Source organism: Puma concolor, chromosome E3 (assembly GCF_028749965.1).
Source record: "Puma concolor isolate L17-30 chromosome E3, mPumCon1.1.hap2, whole genome shotgun sequence".
Lineage (NCBI taxonomy): Eukaryota > Metazoa > Chordata > Mammalia > Carnivora > Felidae > Puma > Puma concolor.
The window spans coordinates 29,535,430-29,556,580 of NC_141682.1; the positions used below are offsets into that span (position 1 = coordinate 29,535,430).

Here is a 21,151-nt window from a genome sequence, read left to right on the forward strand (position 1 = left end):
GGGTCAGCAATCCCTATTCCTATATCAGTTAGTCACTGAGGCATGGCATCCCCTCCAGGGTGAGGTGGCTCCCATCTGGAGCAGGCAATTCTCTGGAAAAGGAGACAGCTGTGAGCTCTTAGCAGCCGGCACTCTCAGCAGCTAGGGGAAGGTGGCCAGGTAAAGGGGAGCTGGGTAGAGCTCCAACTGGTGTCTGTACCAGGGCAGACCCATAAAATTGTCTGAAGCCCTGAAAGGAAGAGGGATGATTTCTCAAATAACAAACATCTGTCAGGGCATTGGCACTGACCAATCCACCCCAATGGCTGGCGGTAAAATACAGGCACAGCTACACCAGGGGATACCAGCTAAATGTCAACCTGCCTGTGCGAAGGGATGATACCAGACAGCAAGCCCTGTAGCAGCAGCTCTGTGAGCGTCACTGAATCCTCATAAGTGCCCTGTTGCAGCCACTATCCCCATTTTACTATGGAACAGCCTAAGGCTCAGGAACATGAGGCAGCTCACCCGAAGGGAAACAGCCCAGGAAATAACAGAAGCAGAACTCGCACTCACATCTCTCTGGCTCCAAAGCCAGTGAACTGCTCTACCCTGCCTCACTGGCTTGAAAAGAGATTAAAGAAGAAAGCAGGCAAAGGGAGCCCAGCCTCCAAGAGACATGAGGGTCCCTCAGTGACATCGGGATCATGATTTTATTTTGTTCAGAGCGGAATGAAAGGGACAGGAAACAAGCAATGTGTGATCTCCTGTCATGTCAGGAGACGTTCTTTTCAGAGAAATGTACATTTCGCAGAATCAATATGCTCCGAAGCCTCAGAAAGCCAACGAAGACATACAGCCCCGACCCATGCACGTGGGAACTCTGTTACGATAGACAGTAGAAATTAAATAGAATCATCTGGAGCAAGTAGGTTGTAAACATTCAATATTGATGATCCATTTCAGTCCCAAAGAACCTCAGGCTTTCCCCAGCTGTGTGCTCTGTTGTGAAAAGACTGAATTGTCCTGAGATGGGGATTCCTCGCCTTTCCTGCCAGGGATGATGGCAGAATCTGTGTGCCCTATGCAGGACCAGATAGATAGTAAATCTTTTGTGGGCCATCCGATCTCTGTTGTAGCTACTCAATTCTACAGCTGTCACTCAAAAGTAGCCATAGATGGGGCAGCTGGATGGCTCAGTTGGTTAAGCATCCTACTCTTGATCTCAGCTCAGGTCTTGATCTTAGGGTCTTGAGTTCAAGCCCTGTGTTGGCTCCATGCTGGGCATGGAGCCTACTTAAAAAAAAAAAAAAAAAAAAAAAAAGTAGCCATAGGCAATACATAAATAAATGGGTATGGTTGTGTTCTAATAAAACTTTATTGACAAAAACAGGCAGTCAGATCGATTTGGCCCTCACACTATAGTTTGCTGACCCCTGCCTATCTTCTTGGCTTTTCCAGGTAGACCAATGCATGCAGTCTGGATGCTAGACCATTTCCTGGCCACGGATATATCCCTAACTTGGGTTTGTTTTTTGTGTTTTTTTTTTTTTTTTTTGGTCTCTTGGGGCCATTGGCTGTGTGAGAGGCAACAGAGATTAGATGGCACAATACACACTCATGCTCACAAGCTAACTAAGGTTAAGACATGTACTAGGTTGAGCATATGACATCGCGAGTATTCAACATTTTTTTCCCCTCATCCAAGACAGCAAAAATGATGATTTATCGTACACGTGTCACCTTCAGCCACAAAATGAAAACAGAACTAGTCCCAAAAGTCACAGGTCCAGGGCAAAGGACCAAAAAGGACTGTTTTGGTAGGAGCAAGGTGGGTCTCTCCAAGGTGGTCGTTGCGAACAGATGGCGATGGATGTTCTTGATCCACTGAATCAAGTTCTAGAAAGTAAACATGCAGTCCGACAATGTGTACCACCGTTCCTGGCCTCTTGCTTTCCTTATTTATATTCCTGTGGCTTCCACATGTGCACAAGCTAGCACTTTACTTGGACCTCTGCCTCCTCTTTCTTCTTCTTCGTTTCAGCCTGTACATTGGCTTCTTCTTCCACTTGGCTCTGATGGCGCTGAGGCTTCCGAGAAGATGGTTGAAAGTTCCACTTTCCTTCTTTTAAATAAATGTTCAAACTTTCCATTTTACCATAGTTCCAGGAAAATGGCAAGGATAATACAGAAAGCCCCCACGTGTCCCACATATTGGTGCAATACTATTTTTTTTTTAATGTTTTTATTTATTTTTGAGACAGAGAGAGACAGAGCATGAACAGGGGAGGAGCAGAGAGAGAGGGAGACACAGAATCTGAAGCACGCTCCAGGCTCTGAGCCGTCAGCACAGAGCCCGAGACGGGGCTTGAACTCACAGACTGCGAGGTCATGACCTGAGCCGAAGTCGGACGCTTAACCGGCTGAGCCACCCAGGCGCCCCGATGCAATACTATTATTAACTAAAGTTCAGATTTATTCAGACTTCCTTAGTTTGTACTTAATGTCCTTTTTTTCTACGCCAGGCTACCACACTGATGACCTTAACCCTTTGGGGGAATACCAGTCACGTGTTTTGTGAGAATGTCCCTCGGCTGGGATTTGTCTGACATTTTTCTCATTAAATAGGACTTTTGTGTTTTGAGGAGAAAGGCCACAGAGGTGAAAATGTCACTGCCATCACTTCATATCAAGGGTATGCACTCTCTAGATGATTTGTTGCTGTTGATGCCGACCGTGATCACTTGGGCTGAGGTTGTGTCAGGTTTCTTCACCACAAAGAAAAGCATTCCCCCTTCTTCAGTTTTCTTTGGAAGGAAGTCATTACAAGAAGTCAACACTTGAAGCGTGGGGATTATACTCCATTTCCTGGAGGGCGGGGGTTGGAATTCTGCTATATGGGAGATTTGTCTCTTCCCCACCATTTGTTGACTTATTCAATCATTTATTTATATATATGGAATCATGGGTACTTATTTTACTCTTTGGATTATAATCCCATGCAGCTTTGACCCCTGGTAGCTCCTTCAGTTGCCTGTTGTGTCCCTGGGAGATACCCCCATCAATTTGTTTAGCACTTCCTTTTGTGCTAAAGGAAAGCACGAAAAGTCAGAAAGCACTTACTTTCTGACCCTACAAGAGGCTCCTGGTTCATCCTATTTATTTCCTACCCTGTCCTAGAATTAGAAATTAGACATTTCCCAAGGAGTCCCCATTCCTTTTATCAGAAAGTGGTATTTCTTAGAGAATGAAGATCTGGGCACTAGGTGTTGGTTACTACTGGGGTGTTGTTCCTTCTAGCCCCCCTCAGCTGAAAAGGCAAGCAACTAACCTGTGTATATGCACACGTGTATAATTATTTCTATATGTGACCACCTATATATATTAAGGTAAATGTGAGTTCACACTGTGTCTCCAACTTTGAGGCACTCCCACATGGATCATTCTAGCTCTCTCTTTGTAGTGGATCAGTCACCTTCTACTCCAACAGGGAGAAACCTCGCTCCCACCATGTACCATCCATCTACTTGTTTAACTTCAGTATACGTGTATGGTGGGTTGGCTCTTCAACCATTCTGGCCCATGAAAATGGTAGTCTCATATGGTTCATCCTAAGCAGAAGACAAGTATGAATTGGTGACACGGTCTCCACATGAGTCATTTGCATTGGGCATGACCAATATTATTACTAATGAGCATTCATTAAGTCATCAGTGAGTGGGTGGATTTCTCCCACCTCACTGGCCGCGCCTCTTGGTTTCTTGGTCAGGTCCTTCCTCCTGCCAGTCTCTGAAGGTTAAACTCTCCCAGGGCATGGCCTCGTTGCTGTTCCTCGAACTCATGAAGCTCATTTCCTCCTCAGAGCCTTGGCAGTTTCTGACCCTTCCACCTGGGCAGCTCTTCGTGCAGATCTTGGCATAACTGGCCCCTTCTCTTCTTCAGGACTCAGCTTAAATGTCACCTCAACCGAGTGGCCCTCCCTGACAGTCACCTTCCACCATACCACCTATTCTCCTCTTTTTAGTAACACTTACCGTTATCCAAGAAATTCTCATTTACTTGTACGATGTCCCTCCCCTCTGTCAGCACTACCCGCCAGGAGAGTTGAGGCCTGGTTGCTCTTTCTCACCACTATATCCCCCGGACACAGAGCGGTGCCAGGCACAGGCTAGATGCTCAGTTCATACATGCTGAACAAATTAATGACTCCCCCTGAAGATCAGACTTTACAAAGCACCCACTAGACTAGAGGTCAGCAAACCTTTCCTAGAAAGAGCCACATATAAAGTCTGTAGGCTTTGTAGCCCATAAAGTCTTTGCCACAGCTATTTACCTCTGCCACTGTGGGGCAAAAAAAAAAAAAAAAAAAAAAAGCCATGGGTAATCTGTAAATGAACAGGGATGGCTGTGTTCCCATTACACTTTATTTCCAAACACAGATGACAGACCAGATTTGGCCCAAGGGCCATGGTTTGCTGACCCCTGTCCCTCAACCAATACAAATGTTAGACCTCATCTTCTTATGTGAACAGTTCTTTGCTGCTGTAACTGAGTATCAGTCATCACTGAGGTAAGGCATTCTTGCAGGTGTACAAAGAAACATTTTTAGGGGCACCTGGGTGGCTCAGTCGGTTGAGCATCTGACTTCGGCTCAGGTCATGACCTCACAGTTCATGAGTTCGAGCCCTGCATCGGGCTCTGTGCTGACAGTTCAGAGCCTGGAGCCTCTTCGGATTCTGTGTCTCCCTCTCTCTCTGCCCCTCCCTAGCTCGTGTTGTCTCTCTCTCTGAAAAATAAACATTAAAAACATATATTCATGATGCAACCATGATCCCACCATTGTATCATGAAGCATAAACACCTTCTCCCACTGAGAAGGGTGGGGAGGAAAAGGGCACATCCTACCTTTCCCTGTTCCACCAAGTTCCAGGGCTGGAAAGGCGACTCCTGGCCCTAGCAAATAGTAGGCTCACAGACGGATTAGTTTCTTCCTTCTCTAGACATGTCATAAGGTCCATAAGGTCTTGGTCACATTGCTAATGAAAAGATAAAGCCCAAAATGGCAGGTGACTTCAACCAGGCCTTGTCATCCAGTTTTAAGGAAAGTGGAACTGACAGCTCGCCACCACCTGCTTCTTTAGGAAACGGAGAATCCCTCATCATCGCAGCTACCAATGGCGTGATGTAGGTGTGGCTCGGGTCTGGTGGGGCCCCAGCCATTCTGCACTTTGCCCCTTTCCCAGGACTGACACGCATTGCCTCAAGATGAAGTTCTCTTTCCGTCAGGCCTACAAATCGGGACGTTAAGGCCTAACACTGCCAGGTGACTGTCTTCCATAGGAGCACAACAGACTGACAGAAGTCAATGACCAGTTTCCCACACTCCACTCGGGGAGAGCAGTGACTGAGCAAGCACACCTGGGCCTGCTTTAAACATCTGTCGGTTTGTATAAAGTGGTCTCTCAGAGCCAATCATGGAGAGCTGCCCATAGCGTCTTGGTGGAGGAAACAAGGTCAACACGTAACAGGAAGCAGAGTCAGGAGACTAAGACAGACCCTGGATCCAGCTGTACATAAAGCCTGGATCTCTAAATTACATGATCAGAGTGAAATGGACCATTTTGCTTAAGCTACTTGGAGCTGGGTTTCTATTACGTGACACCAAAAAAGCATGGACCAGTACACAAGCACTGCATAACACATTACCCCAAAACTTAGAGGCCAAATACATGATTATGTACGGTCTTCACAGACTCTGTGGGGCAGGATTTGGGAAGAGCTTGGCTGGGCAGTATTCAATCTGGGGCCTCTGAAGGGGCAGCAGTCAGATGTCGGCTGGGGCTGCATCATCCAAAGGCTTATCTAGGGCGGGAGGGTCATGTCCAAGGTGCCTCACGCACGTGGCTGTGAGACTGGATGGGCTACTGGCCACAGGGCTCAGCTCCTCGCCACAGGGCTGCAGGAGCACCCTCAAGAAGGGCAGGCAAGCTAGCTGCACCCTGAGCCAAAGAAGGAGGCACAATACTTTTCCTGGCCTAGCCTGAGAAGTCACACATCACCCCTCACTCCTCCCCTACTCCACTGGCCATGCCACACCAGCCCCAATTCAGGGTGACAGGGGACCACATAGGACAACGTGGATCACTAGGGCCCCTCTTGAGGCTGGTACCTATCCGAAGCGCCAACCACAGGCCAGAGGCTGGAAATGCAGGTGATTAAGATGTTCTTAACTCCTAATGAACACTCAGGCTGAAAAGAACCACTTGGTCCCCCCTAATCCTGACCAACTCTCCCCTTCAGGATGTTCCAAATTTTAAGGAAAAGGAAATCCTGCCTATTAAGGAATTGGAATTGGGTGCCTGGGTAGTTCAGTTGGTTAAGCATCTAACTCTTGATTTCAGCTCAGGTCACGATCTCAGTTTGTGAGTTCAAGCCCCGCATTGGGCTGTTCACGGACAGCGTGGAGCCTGCTTGGGACCCTCTCTCTCCCTCTCTGCTCCCCCTCCGTTCATTCTCTCTCCTCTCAAAATAAACATTTAAAAAGTGTGTTTAATTAAAAAAAAAAAAGGAATTGGATTTAAGTGTCTAGGCACAGAGTTCTCTGGTCCCAAAAACAACACTCAGGAAACAATAAAAATGTTCTCTGTCCTCCACGTCCCTTCATGACCCAACCCTCCACTGCAGTGTTGCATGTGGCCGGATCTTTACTAACTTTATCACAGCTACATCCGCATCTCCTGCCCGCAAAATTCATTCTCTAATCCCCTGAACTAGCCCCCTGGTCAACCTGGCATATAATTGCACGGTCTCCTTTTGTGTAGCGGGGGCAAGAACTCTTGGACTTGGGTTCAAATCCCAGCTCTGCCTGTTAGCAGCTGTGAGATCCTTAAGTCTCGGTGTCATCCTCTGTCAAATGGGACTGAAACGTGTGCTTCACGAGGCCATACGGATCCAGGGCATCGTGAATGCAAGGGCACAGCACGGTGCCTGGCACACGGTGACCACCAAAGGAGGGCTGGTCTTTCCTGCTGGTGCTCTCACTGCAGGACGGCAATCATTCTCCTCTGGGGAGACCGTGACGAGTTAAGCTCCGGGCTGTCTCTTCCCTCTGCCCTTCTCTTGTGGCCACCAGTCCCTCCTTCTCTGGGTGCACCTGCAGCCCTTCCCATCCCCCCTGGTCCACCAATCCTTGCTGGTCGGTTGATAAAACTGAAAACAAGACAAGCCAGAAGACTCAAGTGAAAAGTGAAGCCAGTACCTTAGAATCACAGGTCTTTGGGGTGTCCTCAGTGAAAATTTCATGGCCACTTAAATAAGCAAAAATGTGCAAACAATGGAGGTAAGAGCCCACTATTTTGGAAATTTAAAATTTTTCTCAGCGTTAAGAAAAAAAACAAAGAAAACTTCTCATGTAACTTTGGCCCCATTCAAAATCCTCAAACATCATTAACCCGTCCACCTCCCAGGGGGAATCAGAGGCATTCTGTCCTGAGATTGCCAGAAAATGAGAAAATTAGAGACAACGGAATAAGCCCAACTTTCAAATGGACTGAGAAATGCATACGCTTCTCCCCCCGCCTCACCCCCCACCCGCCCACAGGGGCAGAGCCCTTCAGAAGTGCCCTGGGCACCCCAGGTGACCCGTGGCCAGAGGCAGGGGAAGACCGCCACTTAACGGCAGCGGCTAGAACTGGAAGGAATATATTGACATCCAGGAGGATCTTTCACAAGCTCTTAACCTTTACACCATGTCAATAAAAAGCCCCATTAACATTTAAAAGGGACGTTTCTGGGTGTCCACTTGGAATAAGAGTTAGCATACACTCCAAGAGTTGGGTTATGTATCTCATCTGTCCCAGATCTCCAAGAGTTTACTTCCTTTCATGGTTTAAAAAAAAAAAAAAAGCCAGCCCATGAAATGGCAAACAGCCAAGAGCCACCTGCTAGCAACACAGCGACTCTTGGGGGGGCCACCAGGACCAGGGGGGGACCCTCGGGCTGACCTCCTGCATTGGCAAATCACACTCAACAAGACTTTCTGCCTGCCCTCTTTCTCCTCTTTCCATTCTGGATCTTCAACCACACTTAACATCACCTCCTGGAAGCCCCCCTCAAACCCTCAGGGAGGGGATCAGACCTCTGCTTCTGTGTCCCCACGGCCACTTGCGCTTCCTAAACCAGGAGGCCCTGGGCTCGCCACACTGCCCTTGACCACTCACCGGCTGGTCTTGCACTCAGCAATGGGAGCATTCCGTGAAGGCAGGCACCGGGCACTCACCTATCCACGCGTGCGCAAGCGCACTGGCTCACTCCTCACAGAATACTCACAACATGGCAGGCGCTGGGGATGTGAGGAACGAAGCAGATGTGGCCCATCCTCAGTGTTGCCCCCCCACCGCCCATCTTCATATCCCCAGTGCCTGTCAAGTGCGGTTCTCAGTAAATGCTGGCCGGATGGATGTGTCCCTCCCTCAGTGGAACTTCATCACATCGACCACTTCCGAGAAGAATTGAACGAATGCTGTAAAATGCTGGGGATTGCTGCAGACCCCGGATGCAAATGAGCAGCCTTCAAGCCTCACCCATCCCACATAGGCATTCTGATTGGTTGGTGTGGCTTCTTTATTTTCTTTAAACACTAATTTTTTTTTTTTAAGTTTTATTTATTTGAGAGTGAGCCAGCGCCTGCATGAGCAACGGCAGGGCAGGGGCAGAGACAGAGACAGAGAGAGACAGAGAGAGGGAATCCCAAGCAGGCTCCACACTGTCAGCGCAGAGCCCGACATGGGGCTCAATCCGAGAACCATGAGATCGTGACCTGAGCAGAAACTAACAGTGGGACCCTCAACCGACTGAGCCGCCCAGGCGCCCCTGTGTGGTTTCTTAATAAATGGGATTTGGGGCGCCTGGGTGGCGCAGTCAGTTAAGCGTCCGACTTCAGCCAGGTCACGATCTCGCGGTCCGTGAGTTCGAGCCCCGCGTCAGGCTCTGGGCTGATGGCTCGGAGCCTGGAGCCTGTTTCCGATTCTGTGTCTCCCTCTCTCTCTGCCCCTCCCCCATTCATGCTCTGTCTCTCTCTGTCCCAAAAATAAATAAAAACGTTGAAAAAAAAAATTTAATAAAAAAAAAAAAAAATGGGATCTGTCACTCACTTTTAAAACTTCGGTTTCACCCGTAACTTGTCCATCTGGCTTCTCTACATCCATGAAGGTGCACTCCTGCAGAGCATAGGAAAGCAGGAGCCGAGAAACTCTGGCTCCTTCAGAGGGGGTGGGCACTCTTGATCTTGCCGCCCCTCCTCCGTCCCCTGTTGTCTTAGCGCTGAGGCCAAACCTCACCCTGGCTGAGGACTCTCTTGCCCCGGCTCCTCACTCAGGGCCGACATGCCCCTTGAGGCATCTCAGTTTATGACTCCAGCTTTATACCCAAGTCATCGAAGAGACACATCTGAGATGAGCTACAACACGAACGAATGGGCAATTTTATTGATCATTACCTCCTACCCAACCTCCTAGTAGTAGATACAGGGGCTGTGCGGTTTCCAGCAGGGATCTCAGGTGCAGGGGAAGTCAAGGGACAAGGCGAATTCTGGCAGGTTCCTCGCTGGCGGACCAAAAACCCACGTTTACTGCAATTCTCACAAACGAGCGCTGAAGATGAAGAATCACATTCTCACACCACCAGCACAGCTTAAATACTTCTTCGACAAAAATACTAATAATAAATTATCTTCAACTCAGAAAATAAAGTGTGCTCAGCAGAGTGACAGGAGGGTCCATTCATTGCATTGCACCAAGGGCTGGGCGAGGGAGGGCAGGCCCGGGCAGCTGCACCGGCGGGAGCATGGGGCCGACAGCACGTGCTGAACTTGGTCGAATGCATGCTTAATGCCAACGGCGGGTGGTGGCAGCCCCTAGGCCGCGGCCTGTCCCGCGTGAGATTCACCTGCCCCTCCTCCTCCTCACGTCCGCCTTGTCTTCTGTTTCTTGGCTTGTCTTTTTGCATCTTCTGGGCCACTATTGTCAGAGGCTGTCTGGCCAAGAGCTCGCACACCCTGTAGTCGACTTGTCAACTGCAACAGCAAGGGAATGAGCTAGAACAAGAGAGAGAGAGAGTGAGAGAGAGGGATGCCAGGAGAATACTCTTGCCCAGAGGGACAAGGGAGCCTCACGTGTCAACCCACCTCCTTATTCGGGCAGCTCACCACCCACTGTGGGCTAACTGGTGACTCTTGGTTCAAGACGAGGCAGAGAGAGGCCTTGGCACTGGAGAGGGTTGGCAGACACACGGGGACAAAGGATTAGGGGAGACGTTACAAGAGGTTTATGGCCTTCAAAGGAGGCCTGAGATTTGACAAAGTACAGTATCTATTCTTGATAAAAGCCCTCAACAAAGTAGGAACACAGGGAATATACCCCTATATCGTCAAGGCCAGATATGAACAACCCACAACTAATATCCTCCTCAATGGGGAAAACCTGAGAGCTTTTCCCTCTAAGGCCAGAAACACGACAGTGATGTTCGCTCTCACCATTGCTATTTCACACAGTACTGGAAGTCCTAGCTTCAGCCATCAGACAAAAAAAGAAATAAAAGGCATCCAAATCGGCTAGAAGTCAAACTTTGACTATTCGCAGACTACACAATCCTTTACGTGGAAAGCCCAAAAGATGCCACCAAAAAACTACTAGCACTGATAACACGAATTCAGCAAAGTCGCAGGACACAAAATCAACGTAGAGAAATCTGTCACGTTTCTCTACACCAATAATGAAGTGGCAGAAAGAGAAATCAAGGAATTGATCCCATTTGAAACTGCACCCAAAACCGTAAGATACCTAGGAATAAACCTAATCAAAGAGGTAAAAGATCTGTACGCTGAACACTATAGAAAGCTTATGAAAGAAATTGAAGAAGACACAAAGAAATGGGAAAACACTCCATGCTCCTGGACTGGAAGAACAAACATTGTTAAAACATCCATACTACCCAAAGCAATCTACACATTTAATGCAATCCCTATCAAAATACCACCAGGATTTTTCACAGAGCTAGAAGAAACAATCCTAAAATTTGTGTGGGACCACAAGAGACCCTGATTAGCCAAAGCAATCTTGAAAAAGAAAAGCAAAGCTGGAGGCATCACAATCCCAGACTTCAAGTTATTATTATAAAGCTGCAGTGATCATGACAGTATGGCACTGGCACAAACACAGCCACAGAGATCGATGGAACAGAACAGAAAACCCAGACACGGACCTGCAACTGTGTGGCCAACTAATCTCTGACGAAGCAGCAAAGAATATCCAATGGGAAAAAGACAGTCTCTTCAGCAAGTGGTATTGGGAAAACTGGACAGGAACAGGCAAAAGAATGAAACTGGACCATTTTCTAAAGTTTTTTTTTAATGTTTGTTTATTTTTGAGAGAGAGAGCGAGACAGAGTGCAAGTAGGGAGAGGCAGAGAGAGGGAGACACAGAATCCGAAGCAGGCTCCAGGCTCTGAGCTGTCAGCACAGACTTGAACGCAAGGCCTGAACTCACGAACTGTGAGATCATGACCTGAGCCGAAGCCAGATGCTCAACCGAATGAGCCGCCCAGGCACCTGAACCTGGACCACTTTCTTACACCATATACAAAAATAAGTTCAAAATGGATGAAAGATGTAAATATGAGACAGGAAATCATCAAAATCCTAGAGATGAACATAGGAGTAACCTCTTTGACATCAGCTGTACCAACTAGACATGTCTCCTGAGTCAAGGGAAACAAAAAGCAAAAATGAACTACTAGGGTTTCATCAAGATAAAAACCTTCTGAACAGTAAAGGAAACAATAAAACTAAAGAGCAACCTTTGGAATGGAAAATATATTTGCAAATGACATTATCTGATAAACGGTTAATGTCCAAAATCTAGAAACAACTTATCAAACTCAATACCCAAAAAATAAATGATCCAGTTAAGAAATGGACAGAAGACACGAATAGACATTTTTTCACAAGGAAGACATCCAGATGGCTACAGACACATGAAAAGATGCTCAACATCCCTCATCATCAGGAAAATACAAATCAAAACCATGTTGAGATACCACCTCACATATGTCAGAATGGCTAACATTAACAATTCAGGAAACAATAGATGTTGGCGAGGATGCGGAGAAAGAGGAATCCTTTTGCATTGTTGGTGGGAACACAAGCGGGTGCAGCCACTCTGGAAAACAGTATGGAGGTTCCTCAAAACATTAAAAATAGAACTACTGTACGACCCAGCAACTGCACTACTAGGTATTTATCCAAAGGACACAAAAATATTGATTCAATACTGATTCAAACATGTACCCCAATATTTATAGCAGCACTATCAACAATAGCCAAATTATGAAAGAGCCCAAATGTCCATCAACTGATGCATGGATAAAGAAAATGTGACACACACACACACACACACACACACACACACACACACACACACTGTGGAATATTACCCGGCCATCACGAAGAATGTGATCTTGTCATTCGCAACAACATGGATGGAACTACAGTATATTGTGCTAAGCGATAGAAGTCAGTCAGACAAAGACAAGTATCGTATGATTTCACACATATGTGGAACTTAAGAAACAAAACATATGAACATATGGGAAAGAAAAAAGAGAGAGAGGGAGGAAAAACCATAAGAGACTGTTAGAGGTGATGGGGTAATGGGTTAAATGGACGACGGGAATTAAGGAGGGCACTTGTGATGAGCACTGGGTGTTGTATGTAAGCTCTGAATCGTTAAATTCCACACCTGAAACTAATATTACACTACATGTTAACTAACTAGAGTTTAAGTAAAAACATAAACATTAAAAAATAATAATAAATTAAAAAGTTAAAAAAAAAAGCAAAGGAAAGAAAAGACGACTGGGGACTGGATTTGAGGCCTTCGCACTCGCTTCCAACCCTGCAGTGTCGTATCTTCTGGAACACTGGACACCTCGCCGTGTGCGGGAAGGTGTGTAACACTGGATGGAACCCTGCACTTTCTCGCAGGGCCTCTGCATTTCCTACCTTATCGTGGTTGTAGCCGGCCAACAGGACAAGCAGGGTCAGAGGCAGGGCGATGTAGGACCCCTGTGCGATGTCTTGCTCAGGCAGTTTCCTCTGTGGACACCAAGACCACCATTACTGCTTTACAGGCTCTCCGCTTCCCAGCCGCCCACCATCCCACAGCCTTGGCCCGCCCAGCCAGGACCCTGGGCATCCACATGACCCAACTCTTGCTCTCCATGGCCAGGAAGTGCAGCGACTTGGGTATACTTTCAGGTGAACCCCCTGCTCCCCAAACTCCCCTGCTTGCTCTTTGACACTCTGGGCCAGACAGATGCCAATCACAAGGTAGGTCTCACACTCTGAGCCTCCACGAGACTGAGGAAACCGAGCTGTGGGGAGCAGGCCATCCCTGTGGCTGAGACGTAAAGGGCCCCCTGGGCACTGAGTCCCGGCTACACACAGGGGCTCTTCCCTACAAGGGGGTACGGAGAACCCGCCGAGCTAGGCTCAGGCGCACAGTGACAGATGCACTGGTCGCAGAGAGTATCTCTAGTGATGGGAGGAGGCAGGCTGCCACTTGTTTCCTAGCGGCCATTTGCCCTTTCTTCCAACTTTCATCCGGGCCGATCAGAATATACACACTTCCCAGCCTCCCCTGCAGCTAAGATAGCCATGGAATTAAATTCTGGCCAAGACCACATGGATAGAAGTGTTCGGTAACACATCCAGGCTGCTTGCTAAAAAAGCGGTGCTGGGGCGCCTCGGTGGCGCAGTCGGTTAAGCGTCCGACTTCAGCCAGGTCACGATCTCGCGGTCCGTGAGTTCGAGACCCGCATCGGGCTCTGTGCTGACCGCTCAGAGCCTGGAGCCTGTTTCCGAGTCTGTGTCTCCCTCTCTCTCTGCCCCTCCCCCGTTCATGCTCTGTCTCTCTCTATCCCAAAAATAAATAAACGTTGAAAAAAAAATTAAAAAAAAAAAAAAAAAAAAAAGCGGTGCTGTGCCCTCCCCTCCTGCCGGCCAGGAGTGCCATCTGTCAAAAAGGTGATGTGCTAGGGGACGGCAGAGCCCCAAGAGAGGGGAGGCTGGGCCCCTGATACCTTGGGGCTGCCGTACCATTCCTGTACTGCTCCATCCTGGATGCTGACATAAGACCGAAACTTCCATCTGACTAAAAGCCCCTGAAATTTTGGGTCTCTATACTAGCCAATGAACCTGTACCTTAGCTCTCTCTATCCACGCAAAAGAAACAAATAATGGAAACTTTCAGATAATGACAGAACAAGTTAAGGAGCCAGAGCACTGGTTCTCAAAGTAATGTCTAGGGAACTTCCTTTCAGATTTCCAAGGTCAAAACTATTTTCATAACAACACTAAGATATTATATGCCTTTTTTGCCTTCATTCTTTCACAACTGAGCAGTGGACTGTTCTGGAAGTTACATGTGATGATGTCATCACTCTGAGAGATAACAGAATATGATAAATAAAAATACATTACACCCATGTAAACTAAGTCTCTTTTGGATTCTCAACAACTTTTAACAGGGTAATAGGGTCCTGAGACCGAAACATCTGAGGAGCATCCAGGCTGGAGAACGACTGCGGGGTCATTTTGCCCCGAGATGGTTGAGGCAGAATGGGACGGCTGTTCAAAAATGAAAGAATCACTGGGATGCGCACTGGGTGTTCTATGGAAACCAACTTGACAATAAATTTCATTTAAAAAAAAAATGAAAGAATCAGGGCGGGAACACATTTCTACCTCCAACGGCCCACTCCTGGATTATCCGGTATGTCTTAGACCCCAATTTGCTCTCCGTGGAAGTAAATATTTAATGGTGAAACTGCAGAGTGATGAAGGCAATGAGCTTTGAGCTCAAGGCTCAGGTCTGGCCATATGACCTTGGGCAATCACGTGAAGCCTCGGGCCATTCGCTATTAAGTGGTGCTGATACCAAAAGCACCTGCTGCAAGGGAATGTGAAATTCAGCGAAATCAGCTACCTCAAGTGCCAGCAGTGCACAAAACACTGAGTAAAAAAATCAACGATGTGGCTCTCGGTTTGCATGTTGAACAAAAGAATGGAGTGGAGCACATACCAAGGCCCTCGCGAACGTACAACATTGAGCCGCCCGTCCAGAAGGCTGTAATGCACTAGAAGCCATGTGATGTGAGACCCGCCACCTCCTCTGAGTCCCGGCTCTGCTGATCAACTGCAGGTAAGTTACTTACTCTCTCTGAGCATCTGTAAAACGCAAGGGATGGCACCTTCCCGGAAAGGTGTGATGTGAGGACTAGCAGTGAGTACCCTTCAGGAGCAGGCACTCCCTTCCCTGGTCACTGGGGCCCTGGTCTCCCAGGTAACCTCTGGCAGGGGTGTGTTCTCAGAAGTGACAGGCACATTCTTGGCCACAGCCGTGAGGCGCGGTGGCTGCTCGGCTGCCACCCAGCATCATGTTCCTGCCACCAGCTGCCAAAGCGTCTCCCTGGATCCAGATGAGTCTCTGGGGCAGGGGGGGATGTCCCAGACGGCTGCCATCAGTGCCCTTCACAGAGGCCCTCTGCCTCTCACTGGGGTGGCAACGTGCCTCTACAGAGACAGAAGGTTCCCTACGTGCTCATGTCAGTGGCCCTTCCAATTGGTCCCAAACGTGGGAAATGACTTCCTCATGGAGTCATCAGAAAAACTCTCCACTTCACATAAAATTTGTATTTGCCAAGTCACTGAGCACGAGCCCCTCATCAGAGATGCTCAGAAACCAGCAGAAGAGCTGTGTTCAAGTCCCACGTCTGCTGCGCACAAGCTGGGGACTTAAACCACTCAGAATCCTCTTGGGTCTCATCTCTAGATGATGGAAAAGAATCCCTACCTACCTCGCCTCTAGGATGCTGTTTGAAAAGCACAAAATGGTCACTTTCTTGCATGTAGGAAAGATAAATGTGGAACTATTCTTTCTACCCTACACCAGGAAAAACCCTAAATGGCTAGAGATGGCCATGTATAAAATGTAACCATATAGGTACTGAAGGAAAAATAAATTCCTTTAAAACTGGGAGTGGGGGAGCTTTGCCAGACTAGGACTCAAATTCAGGAGCAAGGAGAAAAAGAATGACACATTTTAACATATAAAATAAATGTTTGCATAATCAAAATGAAAAAAGATAATAAATTAGGAAAAAATATGGACAACGTATATTACGAAGGTTTAACATCCCTCTTACACAAAGGGCTTCTGAAACATAAAAAAGACCAACAATCCAGAAAGATAGGTCCAAAAGTCAACAGTTCCCAGAAAGGGACATACCTGGGTTCTGAACCCCGTGGAAGGATGAGAAATGCAGAGGACAGAGACATGGAGATAACATTTCTCATCCATTACACTGCAAAAAAATCTTTAATTTGAGAACATACTCTGCGGGGGAACAGGGGTGCTCGCATATGTAGCTGGTGGGAATGCAAATAGTACAGCCCTACGGACAGGAAGTGGCACCATCCAGCAAAATTCCAGGAGCATCGACCCTGTGATCCAGCAACTCTACTTCTTGACGTCTATTTCAAAGACAGACTGACAAACATCCAAAAACATGCACGCACAAGGCCAATCACTAAAGGGTCGTTTGTAATGGCAGAAAACTAGGAATAACCCAAACATTCATCAAGCAGGGGCTAACTGAACACACCACAGAAGAGCCACACAGAGGAGTATTACATAGCCATTAAAAAGGAACAAGAAGTCACTAAATCTATTGCTGTGCACACAGTTATCTTTAGAAAGAAAAACTCTTCACGCTGATGAGGCCTACGACAACGGTCAACGCAGTAGCTACGGGGCCAGATTTTTCTTTTACTGTAGATCCCTGGGCTCCACTCTTACTACCTAAACCAAGTTCACACTCAGTAGGTCTGAGGCTGGGCCCTGGAGCCCATTTTTGTTGCTGCTGTGGGCATTTAATCCCCAGGTGATTCTACCGCATGCCAGCTTTCGGAAGCACTGGTCTAAAGAATTATCTCACGAATGTTAAAAATACGTGTGTGTGTTGTTCTGTTTTGTTTTTCAGTCTGTTCGACACAGGATCCATTGGGCTCTACACATTGCAAATGGCTCACAAAATGAGCAAGTTGCTTTTAACCTACAAGTATCCCACCCACCTGTGGGTTTTTTTTTTCTTCCTCACTTGCAATCTGTCAAATCAATCAGTTTCCAGCTTATTGTCCTGCACTTTCCCATAACCTACATTTTGTTGACTACATCCTTGCAGCATCCTTTACATGTTCCTGTGTCCTCTCAACTTCCTGTAAACTGGCAGCCGGTTCTAGAAGTTTGGGTAGGGCAGGTGTCACGTGGCTCCGGATGGAGGACCACAACACCCCCAATCGCAACACAGTGAAGAGCCTTGTTCCTAAAAATCACACCCGAGCCACTGACCTAAACAAATCCCCTGCCCTCGTTGACAACTTCCTCCTCAAAGGGAACCGAAGGCATCAGCACTTGAAAAAGCAGAAAACCATCTAGGGAAATTCGGAGTGCGAAATCCAGAATGCAATCGGGCATCAAGGTGAGGGTCCCTCAAGCGGCCGTCCTCCCTCACCACCCCTGGAGGTTGTTTTCAACCACCCACCGCCCTTTCCTTACCGTGGGATTGAAGACCAAGGTGATGTGCTTATGGTAGCCCACTGCAGTGAAAGACACCTGAGGCAAGACGTAGTCATACTGGGATCTGGGGAGCGTGGAGTCCAGCAGCACAACGTAATTCTGTGCACAAGTAAGAAGAAGTTACTTTTTACAAAGGACTTTACGTTTTGAAAGAAATCCCCAAGTTTACACATCCAAACCAAGGTTGCTAACTTCAGAGGAGGAACCTCAGTGGGCTCTTCCCTCGTTGACAGCCGTGTGTCCCGGCATCTCGGAGACTGTGTCTTCTGATAAAGCTTTCAGAGCCGGCGGCAATATTTTATAAGCATATTCAACCACGACATAATTGTGCTCCTTTGAGAATCTGACTTTATGAAACACAGAAAGTTATTACGAGCCAATCTGGATGAGGGACAGACATGATCGAACTGGGAAAGACTGCTTTCAATCCAAAATGAGGTAGACTTTTAAGGCATGATAATTAAGCGGCTCACCAGCTGGCAAGTTCTAAGAACACAGCATCTCGGGAACGGTGCGTGCGACGGTCAGAGCCCACTCCACCGTTGGGTGCGGAGCCCCAACGTGGTAGGCACCATGAGCACTGCCTTGGGCAAATACCGGCTGTGCTCTCAACCACGGACAAGGTCGGGTTTACTGCTCCCATCTCACAGCAGGCTGCGAGCCCAGGGGGAATCGGACCCCAAAGCCCATTACGCTTCCACACTGACGTGATGCTTACAGTGACTGCTGGGGCGCCTGGTGGCTCAGCCGGCTGAGTGTCCGACTCTTGGCTTCCGCTCAGGTCATGATCTCACGGTTTGTGAGTTCAAGCCCTGTGTCGGCTCTGTGCTGACAGTGCGGAGCCTGATTGGGATTGTCTCTCTCCCTCCCTCTCTGCCCCTCCCCCACTCTGTCTCTCAAAATAAATAAATGAAACTTTAAAAAAAGATCTTTAAAAACAAATTAAAAAAACCGCATACAGTGGCTATTTCAAAGGGCATCTCAAGAAACGGGGAGCAACTCCAAGCTTCCATCGCAACTTATTTCATTATTTTACAGCTGTTTCATGACAAAAAAAAGGCCACAGTTTATCATCCCCGCAGCAGGTGGTAAGAAGCCAGGAGAGGAAACGTCGTATGTAGGCTCAATACTGACAGGTGCACGCCAAGCCCATCAGAAAAGAACCGAATTCTTTGCCAAGTTTCCTCCCAGCACCTCAACCACAACAGCCTGCTCTGTCTGAACACAACTGATAATAAACAGTGTAGAATCAGTAAACGACGTCCACCGTTAAGGCCTGAGTTAAATAAACTATCATTATTTCCCACATTATGGACGGCTGTGCAACCATGAGAAACCATGTTATAAAAAATGTAATGATGGGGAAAAGATTTCTGATGTATTGTTCACTGAAAAGCACGGATTATAAAACAATGTACCAAACAGTCCTAGCCTTATTAAACTAAATACACATGTGTATGTATTAAACTAAATACACGTGTGTGTATTTACACACACACACACACACACACACACACACACACATTGAAAAAAGACCAAAGGATACCTGTCAGCACACTGACCAGGATTATTTCTAGATGATGGGACTGTATCTGATTTTGTTTTCCCCCCAAAACAACTCCTGCCGTGAATGTGTATTATTTTTGTAAACAGGAAAACAGCAAATTAAGCAGAAGTAAATGCTACAGAGCCCACCCCCCTCTGATTCAGAGAGCACATCCACTGTCTCCGCGAAGGGAGATTTGGAGGGAGACGCAAGGACTGTTTGGGAGCCACGGGCATCAGTTACCTGGCCGTCCCGGAGCAGGGGTGGGAAGTGGAAGAAGAGAGACTGGCCCAGGGAGACCGTGTGCATTGGGCTGTCGAGATTTTCACTTTTGTAAAGCTTTACCTGGAGAGGAGAAACAAAGCAGGACGTGCTTTCGAAATTAAAACACAATCAACATTTCATTTCCAACACTGCGTTTCTTCCTCAGGATAGCTCATCTGTTGCAGGGGAAAAGGATCTTTGGAAACACGGATATTTGAAAGAGAAACCAGACACCCCCAACAGGAATACATAATGTGTTCCGCAATCACCTGAGCCTCCAGTTCCCTGACCTGCATAGAAATGGAAGATTTTAAAATCGATTCCAGCGACTTTACGTTAATGTACAAAATGGTAACAGTTAGTATGAGGGCCATGTAAAAAGGAATAGCCTCTGATATAGCTATAATATGCTGGGCAAGTGACAGGCACTTTACACACATTGTCACCAATCCTGGCTCTGAACAGGCATCATTATTTCCTCTAGGGAGGCCCAGAGGCTGCATCACCTAAAGGCGCACAACTTATTCGTGGTGGTGCCTGGGATTCAGCCCATGTCACTGAGGGTCTGGCCCATGTGGCACTGCTTCTCCATCAGCTATACCCTCAACCCCACAAGTATTCCTTAAGTGCACGACACATCCCCATTTTGCATTTGGTTTTCCGGGCTGCTTCCAGAAGCAGTTCAGTCGTTTGTTTCTAGCCTTCCTTTCTCTCTGGCCTGTTCTCATTCTCTCTACCACAAGCAACGGGACGTGAGGAGGTACAGTCCCGCCTGACGCAGAAGGCTGTGGAGCTCGAGCCTGCACCCGCCACAGAAGAACGCCATGGCCGCCCCTCTCCAAGGCCCACGGCGACACTTTTCTATAGAACACACAAGTCACGAGGAGTTTTCCTAAAGTAAGCCACAGACTAGAGGACTACGGGTCACATCCAAGACCACATATGTGTCCTTTTGCCCTACACAGTGTTCTAAGCAAAACTCAATTCATTGCCTGTTTTTACAAACCAAGTGATTTCAAATAACTCTAAGTTCCATCTTCTCTGGAACACTGGGAAGTGATGCCAACCCTGGGCCAGAGCTCCGACACGACAACCATCCCACAGAGCCGAGGAGCAGTGGGTGCACCCTGCCCAGCCCTCTTCACCCTGGCGTTGCCCTGCCTGGCCCCCACAAGCAACATGCTTGCCACCCTGGAAGGAAGGGTGAGTTGAGAGGGGAGTTAAAACCTAAGCGTACATTCTCTCCCAAGTCAAACACATCACTGTACATAAAATTATAAGTGCCTCTGAAAAATACACCCTTGTGGCAATTCACTGACATTTTTCAAGGGATCGTAGGGCCTTATATAAACATTTCATTAACTGTAAACATGGAGATTTTGTTAGTACCTGAAGACACCTTAAGAGGGTTTCACAGAGGAAAAACCAGCAGTCCAGGGGCATGAAGTGACTGCCCGTGGCGGCAGGGCAAGCAGGACACAGCTCAGACTGTCCGACTCCTAGTCCCCTGCCCACACCTTCACGCTGGACAGAATTCTACAAGTTACAAGGCACTGTGCCCTAAAATCATGTCTCCGCTTTCAACTCTAGGTCGTACTAAGCATTCATTAGGTGTGTACCACAACGCTTCATATTTCTGTGAATAGCTAAACAAAGTTATCTGAGAGTA

At 47.6% G+C, this 21,151-nt stretch overlaps 1 protein-coding gene and 1 long non-coding RNA gene across 3 annotated transcripts in view; both read right to left on the minus strand.

Annotated features, from left to right (window-relative positions):
- Positions 1-659: 659 nt before the first annotated feature.
- Positions 660-8,873, minus strand: LOC147573095 (uncharacterized). Its single transcript, XR_015245716.1, has 2 exons — positions 4,885-8,873; positions 660-4,765 (listed from the first exon to the last, which is right to left on the minus strand). It is a non-coding gene; the product is annotated as an uncharacterized LOC147573095 (long non-coding RNA).
- Positions 8,874-9,437: 564 nt separating this feature from the next.
- LOC112853362 (BOS complex subunit NOMO1) overlaps positions 9,438-21,151 on the minus strand; it is a 57,010-nt gene continuing 45,296 nt past the window's right edge. The window contains exons 28-31 of one of the 2 annotated variants that reach the window (XM_025916928.2): positions 19,462-19,563; positions 17,652-17,771; positions 13,037-13,129; positions 9,438-10,072 (exon numbers count right to left, since the gene is read on the minus strand). In XM_025916928.2, coding sequence (XP_025772713.1) covers positions 9,941-10,072; positions 13,037-13,129; positions 17,652-17,771; positions 19,462-19,563 — 447 coding nt within the window. In that variant the 3' untranslated portion in view covers positions 9,438-9,940. The remainder of the gene's footprint in view (positions 10,073-13,036; positions 13,130-17,651; positions 17,772-19,461; positions 19,564-21,151) is intronic. The other variant, XM_086692993.1, reaches the window with a different exon arrangement.